Source organism: Silene latifolia, chromosome 2 (genome assembly GCF_048544455.1).
Source record: "Silene latifolia isolate original U9 population chromosome 2, ASM4854445v1, whole genome shotgun sequence".
NCBI lineage: Eukaryota > Viridiplantae > Streptophyta > Magnoliopsida > Caryophyllales > Caryophyllaceae > Silene > Silene latifolia.
In genome coordinates, this window is record NC_133527.1 from 13,469,799 (window position 1) to 13,484,777 (window position 14,979).

The 14,979-nt window shown below is 39.7% G+C and overlaps 1 protein-coding gene across 3 annotated transcripts; it reads right to left on the reverse strand.

Moving 5' to 3' along the window:
• Nucleotides 1-285: 285 nt before the first annotated feature.
• On the reverse strand, nt 286-6,800 carry LOC141642300 (protein TIME FOR COFFEE-like). 3 transcript variants are annotated; one of them, XM_074451074.1, is made up of 12 exons: nt 6,538-6,800; nt 6,091-6,453; nt 5,821-5,996; nt 5,524-5,716; nt 5,101-5,440; nt 4,942-5,005; nt 4,758-4,859; nt 4,048-4,432; nt 3,908-3,968; nt 3,664-3,730; nt 3,100-3,489; nt 286-2,837 (listed from the first exon to the last, which is right to left on the reverse strand). In XM_074451074.1, the coding sequence occupies exons 1-12, from the start codon at nt 6,659-6,661 to the stop codon at nt 708-710; spliced, it is 4,395 nt and encodes a 1,464-aa protein (XP_074307175.1). In that variant the 5' UTR covers nt 6,662-6,800; the 3' UTR covers nt 286-707. The 3 variants fall into 3 exon arrangements, with proteins under 3 accessions (XP_074307175.1, XP_074307174.1, XP_074307173.1); XM_074451073.1 differs by having other exon boundaries at nt 4,048-4,429; nt 5,524-5,719; XM_074451072.1 differs by having other exon boundaries at nt 5,524-5,719.
• Nucleotides 6,801-14,979: the final 8,179 nt, after the last annotated feature.

The window sequence follows — 14,979 nt, forward strand, 5'->3', positions numbered from 1 at the left end:
CGTCTTTAGTTATGGACGAATATTTGCCGTCAAAATTTACTATTTAACAAAAAGAAAAATAATATATGGAGGGAGGTGGGTCACCATATAAAGTCCAAGAAAATAAAAATAATATATGGAGGGAGGTGGGTCACCGTATAAAGTCCAAGAAATGAATTTGTTTGTGGATGTCATGTGAAGTATTTGTGGAGATGCATTCACCAAACATGAAACCCGCCACTCCCTTTCATTCCCCACCCACCACCACAACTCCACGACACACACACTTTCACATACAAACAAACTAAGGAAACACAATTATGAGTGTTATACATTTATATTATTATATTATATTACTATGTCCCACATTTGTCATTTCATCTTCACCAACATTATAAAAGAATCAAGACAAAACTACCCAAAACTTGCTTTTTCTTACATCAACAGGTGATGGGAGTATATGTTCCTACATCAGATTTGTTAGTTTGCTCACTTTCATACCCTTTCCAATTACCATCATCCCAATTACCGTCACCGACCTGCGCGGTCTGCCCATCCAAGTCCCATGCTGCCCGAGCTCAATGGAGCCATTGATCTCCTGAGCGAAAATGGATCATCCAAGTCACCCTTGAAATTTCGATGATCCCTTCAAGTCTCCAAGCTTGTTACCTGAAAATCCTTCCTTTTCAGTTCTTGCAAAGTGTTAGCTGATCACTAGGCACATGAGTTTAGTCACCAGGAGGCTGCTTCTGGTCAGCAGGTTTTACTGGGACGGCCGGGGATGCAGCAGCATTCATGTATGGGAATGATGCAGGTGTTAGCTGATGGGCCCCACCTGAAGACTGAGGGGTATGATACATCCCAAGAGAATGCAAACCACCTTTACTGTTACTAGCTGCAGTATTCATTTGACCAGCAGCAGCGCCTACAGCTTTAGCGGGATCAGATGTAGTGACTGGGCTGCATGTTGTTGAAGAAATGGGAGGAGCTGATCCTTTAGACTTTGAGCCTTGTAGTTGTTGCTGCATGTGTTGTTGTAGCTGCTGTTGTTGCATATGTTGTTGTAGTTGCTGCTGTTGTTGAAGATAATACCCAGTTCCGACCATTGCAGCAGACGTATTGGCTTGCATATAATTGTTGAAGTAAAGTTGAGCTTGCTGTATACTTTGCTTTGACAATTGAGGCTGCTGATGAGGCTGTTGCTGTTGCTGTTGCGACTGGGGCTTCCCAGCCGAGCCTTGACTCGATACCATATGAGGACTACCCAGAATAGATGGTTTTTGGGTACTTTGAGTTTGGGAAGGTGAGTTCTTACCCTGCTGACCCAAAGACTTGTTGCTTGCACTTGTCCTTGGGCTTCCACCATTTGACTTGGATACTGATGAGTTTGAGGGTGAACCCACCGGAGCATGGCTACTACTGTGGGTTTGCTGCCCTTGTGATGCTCCGAAAGAAATATGGGTCTGACTTTGAGACCTCCCTTGCTGCTGAGAAAGATTCTTCACATTTGAAGGACTCGAAGTAGTGGTTATAGAAGGGGAAGACATTTGAGATGTGTGTGGCCTTACAGAGTTCTTCCACTGTGCCTGAGTGGGTCCCCCGATTGGGAACCCAGATAAATTACTTGGGAACTTAGCACCCATGATGGTCGAGGAAGTCAGATTATCAGGATATACATTCCTGTTGCTGGTTGACGGAGTCTTGCTATGGGCATTACCAGAGGTGGGCGGTGTATATAGGTGCTGTTTAGAAAAGAGTAGTTGGGATTGTTGTTGTTGTTGTTGTTGCTGCTGCTGTTGTTGCTGTTGTTGTTGCTGCTGCTGTTGTTGCTTAAGACTCCTTGCTGAGCTGTCAACAACCGTATTCTCAGCAGTATCCCTTGAGAAAGCAATGGACTGCCCAACAGAAGACGCAGAAGCTCTAGAAGCCATGCCCCTTCTTTCTTCATCCAAATTGGAAGGGTCGGCGGCCACAGGTTTCCCGTTTTCAGGACCACGGTGTTCAGTCTTCCCTTGTTGAGCAGCTTGTGCAGCAGCAGCCATCATCTGGTAACTATATTTGGCGGCCTCTGGCATGCTCATTGAAGAAACATCAAGGCCAGGGGCGGTAGCACCATTAATAGTTGCAAAGGACATTGGAAAGGGAGAATTTAAAGCTGCTTGTTGGGATTGTTGTTGTTGTTGATGATGCTTCTGATTACCACCACCAAGCGATGAAGGCATCAAAGCAAAGTTAGGTGAATGGAAGGGCATGACAAAGTTTTGGCCATAGACACTCATGTTAGGTCGGTTACGACTATCAGCTGTTGTTGAAGGGCTGTCCTCACCACCCATATCTCGAGACTTGGTTGTCTGAAGATTCTGCATGCTCGAATTTTGATTTAGGTTCCCAAGATTTGGACTGTTTCCTTGGGGGCGTTGTTGTTGTTGTTGTTGTTGACTCTGCACATGCTTGTGAGATGACGCGGAGGGAGCAGTAGACATACTAGGATTTTGATGATTTTGCTGCAACTGTGAAGGGTGTAGCATTTGAGAAGGGTAAAAAGAGCCATTGAAGAAAGGCATGCCTTGAGGATGAGGTCCTCTATAAGGTGGTGGTGCCCCAACATGTGCAGGAATGGGGAAGGGATACGAACCATTTCCTAGAATCGCCATAAATTGAGCCTCATTCCCATTCATATTCGGATAACTGAAGCTCATTGCAGGAGAAGCATTTGACGCAGCAGCCCCCATTGGAGCTGAGGTCAACGTGCTTGTTGAAGCAGCACCACTGGCCGTTGAAGGAGACTTTCCGGAACCAGGACGAGTAGAAGCAGTAGCTTGTTGTTGACCCATTGGGAAGAATAGGGCCGGTGCGTGCTGAAATTGCAATACAGAATCGTTACTCCCAACTGAATAGCTTACAACTATAGATCCCTAATCCCAAAATAATCTTGAAGAGGTAAATTATTGGGAGAAATAAAAAAAATTAATATACAAATAAAGCTATGATAGTCGAGTAAGGGTGGGAACTTCTTAAAAAATAGTAAAATATTTTAAAAATTTTATAGTCGGTGATAATAGGTAAATCAGTAAAAAATTACTCGTAGTAAAAAGATGGTTGAGTCAATTAAAAACATACCATCATGTTAGTGGCAGCACCAGGAGGTAATCCCGGCTGAAGCAACAGCTGCTTTTTCTGGGCAGACTCGGGGACACTGGTAGCCTGACAATTCTTATCCTTGGTAGCAACAGGAGAAGGCTGACCGGGGAAGAACGCCAAGGGCTGGGCTTTGCTATCTTGAGGCAAGCTCACGACACCACCTCTCCCAGCATGCAGGTCAGCTGACGGTACCAAGTTCATATTCGACGGCTTAGCACCAAAGAGAGGAGCTGCAGCTACTGGGGGCCAGAAAGGGCTCATCTTCATCATCTGCTGATGCACTGAGATGCTCCTTGCAATGTGGCAGTGAGTAGCGCATCTCTTGGGCTTTGGCTGAGACAATAGGAAATGCGGAGGCGTAGGCGTAGGCTGCAATATTTAATAACGACAGTCAAGTCAAAATTCAAAGTTCATAATTTAAGTAATCCTCTAATTAAAGAAATCCTAAACTAATGACGACGACAATTACAGCGTAGTTAATAAATAAAGTAGGGCGTAGTATTAATAATTAACTACGATAATTAATAAAGTAAGCATATAAACCTGAATGGGTGGAGATGCCATTGTGGTGCCCTCCATTGATACAACTCCTTGCAATGGCCCTACGTATCTGTTCATCCATTCAATTATTGCGTTAGTTTTTCCCCACTTATTTATTATATTGCCCCTTTTCGATACTTCATTATTTAATTCATCGGCGATTAAACCACGGGAAACTTCTACTTGAAAAAGAGGTTAAATTGAGTGAAAATATTAAGGAAGAAATGAAATGAAGACGGTGCCGTACCCCATTGAACCAATCCCTCCATGCCACCCAGCAGCTACTGACATTGGCAGCGGCAGCGCTCCTACAAATTTTCAAAAACACCGCATTAGAATCATCCTCAGCGGAAATATACAACCACCTTACCCCAGTGCGTAACTTACCAGGCTTGTCTAAACTAGAATCATCCCTGGACGAAGTTTCGGGGAGCTGCGGTTTTTGCTGCTGGAAATTCAACTTATTGTCATTGCTTTTCTCCAAATCAAAATGGAGATCAAAATCTCTCTTTTTCACACTTGGAAGCTGCTGCTGTTGCTGCTGATGCTGAGGTGGTGGTGACGACAGTGATAGTGTCATCCTATTGTGAGGCTCACTCCTAGTCGACAGTGCCGCCTTGGAATCATCGCCAGCTTCATTAACTTTATTTCCTTCCACACTAGCACCGATATCACTACCGCCGATGCCGATACGGAATCCGAGACCACAGCTGCTGTTTTCTACTGGCTTCTTCTGATCTTCTACCTCATTAAACTTGGATTTTATATCCTCCTACAAAAGATTTAAATAATAGCGAATAAATTGACCGGGTCTAAAATAATAGAGACGACAAATTATAGTGAGAGTGACGTGTACTTGTACAACTCCGCAACCACAACCACGTCGGCACATCCCGCATTAATTAATTACTAGTAATAATTGTAAATTGTAATCAACAAGACAACAAACAATAATAGAATGGAATTTCAAACAAACAAAACACCAAATTTCAACACCTCAAAAAGTTGATTTTAAAAAAGAAAAAAGAAATGATATTCTCGAGAGAGAAATATATAGAGATTGACAAAAGAGCAATAAAAGTGTGGGTCCTACTTACCGGTTCCCTATCCGTGACCATAGACTTCTCATCTCTTACTTCTCTTCCCTTGTACTCTCCCCTTTCTTCCTCCTCCTCCTCCTTCTCCGGCGACGCCGGTGCCTTTTTTAATTATTAAAAAAATAATTAATTAAAAATATTTTAAAAATAATATTTAATTGGAAAAAAATGAAGAGATCCTGACCATGAGATCTATCTCGATTTTATCTCCTCTGCGATTCTCCTTCTCAACCGGGGGTGTTGAATTTCTGCATCATTTTAACAAAAATGGAGAAAAAAATTTAATAACCCAGAAAAATGAAAAATTGAAAAAAAAAATTAGAGCAAGAATATGGTGACATACGGTTTAATGGATGTAGATGTGGACGGGAATTGAAGACGATCATGATTATGTGAAGATTCCAACTTGGGAGACGATGATGCTGAAACTTCCTCTAATTTTGGGGTATAGACGATACCAATACCATTATTCGTCACCGGAGGCGGTAGTTCAGATGACGATGGTACGACGTCGTGCGAGAGCGAGCTTTGTACCCCGCCATTGTCTGTGCTTGGTGATGGAGATTCTAGTTTTAGAGACTGATTGGATTCGGGTTTTGGATTGGTTGAAATGAGTGGTAATCCAGCTGGGACTGGGGCTGGTGCTTCTTCTGGGTATAACCGAGGCCGCTTTCGCTTTGGAGCTGCACAATTAGACAATTAGTGGTGTTAGACTGTTGTTTAAATGGTTTTTGGTAGGTTACAGGTCAAAAAAACATGAACTTACCAGTGAATGTTAATGGAGCTGGAGCAGGTGAATCATTGGATACGGTTTCGGGTTTTGAAGTTGATGGTGCTTGTGTTTGTGTTTGTCTCATTAAACCGTATAAAACCTCGGCGACTTCAATTTCAATCTCGTCTTGTATCGACGGTGATGATTTCGATGCCGGCTTCGGTGGTCTGTGTTTCTGTCCGTTTGGCTTCTACACCGGAACAAAACTCAGTCAATCAATAATCAGAACATCAAATTCAAGTATATACTACTCAAGTTGATGAAATTGAGATTTTTTTTGTAGAGACTGACGATTTTCTTCTTCATTGAAACATTTGAAGACGACGGCGACATCGGAGCTGATGACGGTGATGGTGATGGTACTCTCGTTGTTGTCGCTCCGGCCTGCGTATCTGATCGCATCGGTGACGACGATGATTCCAACAACCCGCCTGAATTCCAATACTCCTGCGACCGCTTCGCCGATGCTGTTCATCCAATAAAAAAACCGGTCATTAAAATCGAAAATAATAATAATAAAATAACTAATTGAGAAAGTAATTAATTTTCCGATGAACTAACCAGAACGAGCTTTTCTAGGGATAGAAACACCGATCATTTCATCAGGCGCCTTCCACGTGGGAGCCACCCGGTAAACCTTAGACGGTGGCGGATAACTCTTCCGTTGACTACTCAAAGTAACCGCCGCCGGAGGTGACGACACATGAACGTGATTCGACGTCGACACACCGGCGCCGCCATCATCGTAATCTTCATCATCATTAACACTATCATCAGAACTCTCATCACTTTTTCTCCTTTTATTATTACTCCGAATCATCCTATCTCTATCTCTCTCTCTATCACGAATCTCACGATCTCTATCCTTCACCGTCCGATCTCTTAACCTCGCCGCCTCCTGCAATCCTATTCCTCCATCATCCTCTGTACATCATCAACAAAACACACATCAGTTACATATACAACAACACACAAAAACGGCGTCGTTTAGGGTAGATAGATCTATACCTGGAGAATCACGTAAACTGGCGGGATTAGTAGTAGAACTCCGATGTTGATGAAGAGGACGACGACGATGTAAACCATTAGCCATAGCAACCGCTCTTCTAGCTTCTCTATTCCTATCCATCATTCATTTCTATAAATTCAACATAAATAATAAATATATTCAGATCTTTCGAATATATTTATTTCAAAAATAAACTCGAAAGATCTGACCTTACTTTTTTTCACTCTCACAAACACAAACTTTTGCTTTTAGTCTGCTCTTCTCTTCTTCCTCTCTATGACTATGAAATGAATGAATGAAATTTTCTCTCTCTATTTTTTTTGTCTCTCTAAGTTTGGAGCATTTTTTTGAGTTATAACTATCTAATAATCTGCTCTGCTTGCCTAACTTGTAGACTAATAGAGGGACTGGATTAATGCATGCATCTGTATCTATAAATCTGGACCGTTGATTGAGTGGTGTGATCGGATGGTTGAGAGTGTGTTTAGTCGACATGGCGAAATCTGGAACGTTAGATGGAGAGTTAGTAGTGGGGGAATAATATCCATCGTGTATTAAGCCTATCTCCACGTGGCTCCAATATCTTTCTTTTTTTTACTGGCCTTTCAATCTCCCTTTCTTCATCAACAAAAATCACGGTCAAGTTATCATTAGTATTATTTAAATTTTTAATAAATGTTGAATTTTCTATTACGGTTTTTCTAACCTATGCCCACTAGGTACAGGATAAGAAATTCAAAAAGGAAAGTAATAAATGATATTTTTATGGGAAATTGTAATATCAACTTATTTTACTTTTATTTATAAGAAAATGCATTTATTTCTTTCTATTTTTGATTTCTTATCTTATGCCCAGTGGGCATAGGTTAGAAAAACTCTTTCTATAAAAATGTTTTTTTTCATTTCTCTATTATATGTAAGTAGTATTATAATGAAATGAAAAAAACATTAAAATGTGGAGGGAGTACTATATATAAGGATGAAAGTGGGAATGCAGGTTGTTGGGCTGGCACGGTTCAGTACAGCCAAAGGTCCATTTTAGTATGAGACAAAATTGGCACGGTCTAACACGGTATGGCAGGCTGTGAATTGTGCTTGGGCCGAAATTTGAGAAAGAAGAGCATGTCTAACTCAAGCACGGCACGACCCACCTGGACATCACACGCCCAAAATATAAAAAAATAAGATTGAAGTGAATGAATAATATTATTGTTTCGGAAAATTCACGTGGTACCCTCGAACTTTGCCATTTTTCACGTGGTATCCAACTTTTTCAGTTTGTGCATATGATATCCTTGAAATTTGATTTCCAAGCACAACGTGCCCTTTTTATCGTTTTTAAAATTTTTAATTGAGCATAAATTATAGACCAAAAAACGGAATTGACTATTTTTTTTTCAAATTGATTAACTCTTTGAGATTTATAAATTGATGAAACGAAAATGGCAATTCGGAAAGTTAAGTTCGAATATACGTTTAACTTGATATTTTCTTTAAAACAAAACCCTATAAAATGTTGGTCGACAATTTTTTTTTCTCAAATCGTAGATTATGACGAGATAATCATTTAACGAGAAAAAATTGGCCGATTCTGATTCCGATCTAGGAGTTATGTGCAACTAAGTTTTTTTAGAGCGACAAAAAGGATATGTTGTGCATGAAAATAAAACATGGATGGTATAATGTACACAAACTTAAAAAGTTGGGTACCATGTACAAAATGACAAAGTTCGAGGGTACCACATGAATTTTCCAATGTTATTTTGTTGTTTGGTAAACAGTAGTATACTAGCGAAATTAGTAGATTTCAGCGTAATTAGTAGACTGACCAATCAATCTACTATTTTCATGAGTGCTAATCAGCAACAGAGTTTATGGGACTTAGGGTTTACGAAGGAAGGGATGTGAGTCACGTGATTCAGTGGTTGTTGCAACCCCGATTGGTGGCATGAAAGGAGAGTGAGAGGATGGGGAAGATAGTATTCGATGAAGTTCGTAACCGGTGAATCGAAGAGGAAAGAGTAGTGGAGGTGGTTTTTTTGGGTTAGAGGTGTTAGGTTTAGCCAGGTGGTTGGTTGGGTTCAGAGTGGTGGTTAATGGGTTGGAACCATATGGTACTACATAGAGAAGAAAGAAGATTGAAATCACACACAGTAGTCCCACCACCCTTACCAGTTACCACCATGCCTCCTTGGCCACCCAACGGCGGCCCCGCCCCGACCTCTTACTCGCCCACTACCAGAACCTCTCGAATACCCTGTAATCCCCCTCTCTCTGTTGCCAATCATTTCGTCCCTTATATCCTTCACTATCCTAAACACTCCCTCCACCGACGACCCCCACCAACACCACTAAACCTGTCCTCGGACCCAACATCATTGTCTATCAATGGCAACATAAGCCGCCTTTCGTTAGCTCTCCCTTCAGCAATGAAACAACCCTCCCTAGCCAGCGACACAACACTCGACGAACCCACCAATGCCCATCTCCCTCTCCATTGATGGCAATCCTTCAATGCCTGCCCACGCAACCCCATACCGACGTCCACCAAAGACGACACAAGCCACCCTCGATGCTAACGATTACCCCTATCGCATACCCCGCCATGGACCATCGCCCAACAACCCCCTATAAATTTCAAAACCTTAACTAAATAACAAAAATCTTTAAAAAAAATACACATTAATTTTAAAAAAAATTGTGATTGACAAATCAATTTTGATATGCTGCACATTCAAATTTTCATTATAATTGGGGAAATTCAATTTATTTAATACGTTGTGTGGTTAGATTTTTAGAAAATTAAGTGTAACACTCTCATTTATTCAGGAGCCTTTGACAAGTCATTCCCAGATAAATAAAGGTGTTACCATCTCAGTTGTCTGAGGTAGCGAGTATAAAGACAAATATAACATAAGGTACTTTAAGATAAATACGGTTTAACTGGATAACTCAAGAGGTTTTATTACAACTCAACTGAACTGAACTGTTTAAATAATTTAAATTACAAAGCAGCGGAAATAAAATATGTAGTGTTTGAATATAAACTAGCTGATCTATAGACTCCGACGAAGGTCATACGTCCCAAGCTCCCTCCAAGCATACATCATATCTCAAAAGTTAACCTGTCAGTCAATCTGCTCCCCAATAATTGGTTCATCACAGGTGTTTACAGAATACACGGTCAACCCAACGGTTGAGTAGGATAACTAAACAACAAGATAAATAGATATAATGAAACCTGCAAAATAAAAGACAACAACAGAAATCTTGCGCCTCAAGTCGTTATACACGGCACAACCAAACTCCACAAACACCGCTCAGGTCCACGGTCACTCCAACACCACCGTGCCTGGCCGACCACAATCGCGCAAGTCCACGACACTTCCACATCCCGTGCCTGGCCGACCAATAATCACAATTGCAATACCAATCCTCTTCCAAATATGCCGATAATCAGAGAACCAACCAGCAGTGACAGTAATATAATTATAAGAAGCTCATAAGACAATAATTGCAACAACAAGCTCATGGTGGAATAACTATCATAATAACAATGCAATAAAAATTCATCTCATGCCAACAATGCAATAATAATTAATCTTACGGCAACAATGCAACCATAATCCATCTTAAAAGAAATTCATTAATTCATTAATTTAACAAACAAGGAAGTTGAGTAGATATCCTACCTTTAGCAATTTTTCAAAATTCAATCAATAGTTCTACTAGAATTCTTCTTCCACAAATTCACCACCTAACAACAATTAGATTGTATATAATTATAAACTATTCTTTGTTGATTAAATTAAGATGTAAACTACCCATAACAATCACCCAAAATCGCCCAATCGACACCCCTCATACACGGCCAACCGTCGGCGGTCAACCCGCCGGTCAAACAGGCTGTGGCTAGTCAAGGTGAGGTCAACGGCAGCAGTCAAGGTCGGTCTTGGTCAAACGTAAACAATTGATGTAATGCGAGTAGATAACTTACCACAATTAATTTACTGCAAGGTGAAAACTCCGTCTTAGGCTCTGCTTGGTAAAACTAACTGAAAAGGTAGCTGAAACCTGAAAAGCTAGCTGAAAACTGAAAAACTAACTGAAACCTGAAAAATGTAACTGATAAGGTAGCTGAAAATTAAGAACTGATAAGGTAGCTGATTATAAAAAAAATGTTTGGCAAACTAACTGAAAAGGTAACTGATTTTGATGAAATGACGTAAAAGGATATGATAATTATTTAATAGCATAGATTTAAAAGGTAAAAACGAAAAATCAAACCAAATCAGGTACCTGGAATCTCAAATGTTAAATCTGATCTATGTAGCATTTCATTTCAGGTAGCTTATTTGGTTAAATAAGCTACTTGCCAAACGCTTACAAAAAAAATAAGGTACCTGAAATTTTGATCAAATAAGCTACTTTGATCAAATCAGATACCTGAAATGTCTTGCCAAACGGGGCCTTAAAGTTGTCTTACAAAAATTACTCTTTTCCTCACAAGTTATAAGTTTATGTTTTTGATGTGGAATAAAAAGTGATGGTGAGGCATGAGATTGGTTTATATATAAACATGGTAGGTGGTAGAAAGGTTCTAAGTAGTTGCCTAAATTAATTAAATAATCAAAACATCTAGGCAGTATAGATAATACTCAAACCAAATACACCTCTCCCCTTCTCTGCCACTCGGTCAACTGTGGTCTTCTACCCGGTTTTTATTTTTATTTTTCTTTTTACGACAACAATTATTATTTATTCACACCTTATAAATTATAAATTATATTTAAATTTACGGAGTATTACATTAAGATCGAAACCTTTTTAGGGATATGCAAACGGAAAGTGTAGCATAAAAAGTATTGCCATGAGAAAAAAAATATAATGTGAAAATCAATTACGATAACATGTATTGTGTAATTTAAAATAAAAATAATAATAATAATAATAAATTTTCATTATGCACTGCTCAAGCGGATTCAGAAATATTCTCTGTCTCAGGATGCCGAAGCGCGCTTTTATTTTCACTAGACTTAGCTTTGCTATTGTTAAGGGGGTGAGCGCCCAGATTGTATCTCGGCTCCCCACCAATTTCCTGTAAACTTTTAAATTTTTAATTGGTTAATAAAAGTTTACGTTTATAAAAAAAAAAAAAAAAAATAATAATAATAATAATAATAATAATAATTAAACAAGCTCCAACAAGGTTTTGATTCGAGCTTTATAAATTATGCAATGATTCCGACCTTTATAAATATTTGTCACAAGTTATGAATTGAGCAAGAAGTTGCGGAATATGATATTGCTATAAATTGTTCTTTATTTTTTATAAAATATACGTAAATGACATATGAAGTACTATTTTTGTTGGGTCATGCTCATTCATGGACATGATTTACTCGATCATGGACATGAATGACCATTATACCCTTGTCATTTTTACACCATCAATTCCCACCTTATTTTAATCCAATAGATTTCCTACTTACCAACCACCGCCCACCAGCCAAATTAGCCGCCGCACCACCAAACCACCGCACCATCCCCGCGTAACCCAGACCGTGCACCACCCCGGACCTCAGATCGCACCATCACCAAACCAAATACTCCTCCTCCCCTACTAACGTAAACCCACTACAACCCTTCTCCTGCAGCCTTACAGGACCACCCCTGCCACCATACCCGACCTCAGATTGGACCACCCATACCCGACCTCACGACACCTAGACTCCACAACCTCAGAACCACCCGCACCGCGCATCTCCGTCCTGCCGTCCTTCATCGCCTTCCTACAAGCCGGACAACCACTGACTTCATCGCCTCCTTGAACGCCGGCCACCATACGATCGTGACCTCTGACCTCCGCCCCCTCCCACCCTCCGTTAACAGTTTACCACTCAACCATCATTCCTTATATTTCTAATTTTCATTAACCCTATTTTTCAAAATTCCCAAATACATTAACCATAAATTAATTAAATCTTAATTTAATATAATTGATGCAAATTAACTATGTTATAATCATTATTTGATAAACCCCAATTTCAATGATTAATTTTTAGAAGAGAGGTAGAGAGAAGGTTGAGAAGAGAGATAGAAAGAAGTTTTTCTTTTGTTTTTTAGTAAAGGGTAAAAAATGGAAAAACAATGGAAAAAGTACATGAAAGAATAATATTTGTCTATGAAAGCCATATCTCTTAGCTCCGGATGAATTTTAAGGCCTATGATAGCTCATTGGAAAGATAATGAAGTTAACTTTCACCTCAAAAAAACAATCACCCTAAAATATGGAGTAAATCTTGAGTTATTCAACGTTTAGTTCACATAAGTCATGGGCTGTCTAATAATGCGTAGTCTGTTTGCATCGGCCATAACTCAAGTTATATACCTGATATGGAGGTGATTTAAAATCCATGATTTGTCTAAGATCCCAAGCTTTCTAATGACATAAGAATCATCGTATTTGCATGAGTAAACTTGAGATATAGAGCTTGGAAGTTAGGCTTGCTGTAATGACACTTCAAAAAGCGATGAAATGCATTCAATTGTGAACCGTTCCTTGGACTGTTTCTTTTGGCCTAAAAATGAATCACAATGCAACAAATTTTGTTGCAAACTCCCTTTCTTCAAAAGAATTTGCCCTCAAATTCTCGACATTGTCATCTTCAACCTCTTCACAACAAGACCACACACACCTCAAGAGATGGATTATCATGACTTCCTCCCGGATCATAGACCAGAATTGTGTATGAAAAGAGAGGTGTTGTTACTCTATTGTCACCAAAGTTCTTGGACAAAAAAGTCTCTAAGGATGTTTGAGGTTGCTCCTTACTCGGTTGGCATGCTCCCAAGATGTAGCTTTTGAAGCAAGAACCATGGTTGATGTAGGAGGTCGGATTTGGTACACTCGAGTATGGAACAACCCAAGACTCTCTTCTTGCTTTACCCTTGCTTGAATCCGAACAAGTTCCACCATTGAACATGACCATGGACTTTCCAAACTCCATGGTTTGAAGGCTAAGTAGTCCTTGGTCAACAATCACTTCTCTAGGCCCCAAATCAGTAGCTTGGTCATTGATGGCTTCATGGGTAAGGGTATGGCTACTCTCCTCCTCACTAGTAGGCTCATGTAATGAGTTGAAAGGAGTTTTTGTTTCAAGACATGGGTTCTCAAAGATAGCACTACATGAGCTATTCATTTTAGTATAAGTTCTCATGACCTTTGGCTCAAGGGACTTAGACTTAGGACAAGCAATGTTTAAGCATGGCATGACAATTCCTTGGTCTAAACTCTCCTCTATCCCAACTGTTTTGGTTACACCTAAACATTCCCTTTTAGCTAAAACCTCATGGTTTTCAGGCCTTGCTAAGCTCTTCTCCACACACAAAGCCAACTCAAGCAATTCACCATATGAATGCATCATTTCTAATTTAATCCTCCTAACAATTTCAGATTTAAAGCCATTGTAAAATCTGATTCCCTTTAGAAAAGAACTTACTTCATTGTCACACACAAAGTGTAATTCCTCAAATAATCTAGCATACTCATGAACACTCAAGGAATTTTGTTTAAGGGTCTTAAGTTCAGCCAACAAATTATCCATGGTAGAAGAAGGTAGAAACTTTAATCTCATGTTCTTTTCAAGTTTAAACCAAGAACATAGTCTACCCTTCCCTTCCATCTTCCTTGAAATGTAAGAGTATTATGCCACATTAAAGCAACACCCTTTAAAGAAGACATAGCCAGTTTACACTTCTCTTTATCAGAAAAACACTTGTTCTCGAAATAGCATTCAACATCAAACAACCAAGACACAAATGCTCTACTGTTTTCACCATTAAAGGAAGGAAGTAATGGTGTGTTACCTTTGCTTCTAAGGGTAGGAGAGGAATTGGAACACTCATAGGGCAGGAGGTGTTCTCCTTGGTACAAATCAAGAGGTTTTGGTTCCCTTGGAACCCCATGGGTGCTTGTTTCACTCCTTGTATGCACATCACCTTCATACCTTTTTGTTAGAGCTTGCAATTTCATCATAGCTGCTTCTAATGACTTGGAAATGAAACCAAGATCACAAGGCTTCATCTTGAGCATGGAACATATGGTACAACACCAATAGCTACTGATTTTCCCATGAAAAATCAGATTGACAACAACTTAAGTAAAACTGATTTTTCAAGAAACAAACCAAAGCTTTGAAAACCTCTCTTCACTCATTGGGTTGTTTTTGTAGTTTTAGATGTAGTTAGGAAAGATGAACACTCAACCAAAACTATGATAACCAATTTGAATTAAACTACAAGGACTTGGTTTTGGACAGAATTGGACTCGAAGACAGGTTGTGTTGTGACTGAAATGGACACAAAAACAATGCAAGTAACCAAGGATATGACTTGAGCTAGATCACTAAGCAGGCTCAAGACTCGGAATCTCGTTCAAG

Excerpts from the sequence above, each read along its gene's own strand:
- LOC141642300 (XM_074451072.1), bottom strand. The coding sequence starts at position 6,661 with ATGATGGATAGGAATAGAGAAGCTAGAAGAGCGGTTGCTATGGCTAAT. Across the intron at positions 6,454-6,537 it reads CAGTTTACGTGATTCTCCAG|AGGATGATGGAGGAATAGGA; the intron begins GTATAGATCTAT and ends GATGATGTACAG. Across the intron at positions 5,720-5,820 it reads TTTCAATGAAGAAGAAAATC|AAGCCAAACGGACAGAAACA; the intron begins GTCAGTCTCTAC and ends GTTCCGGTGTAG.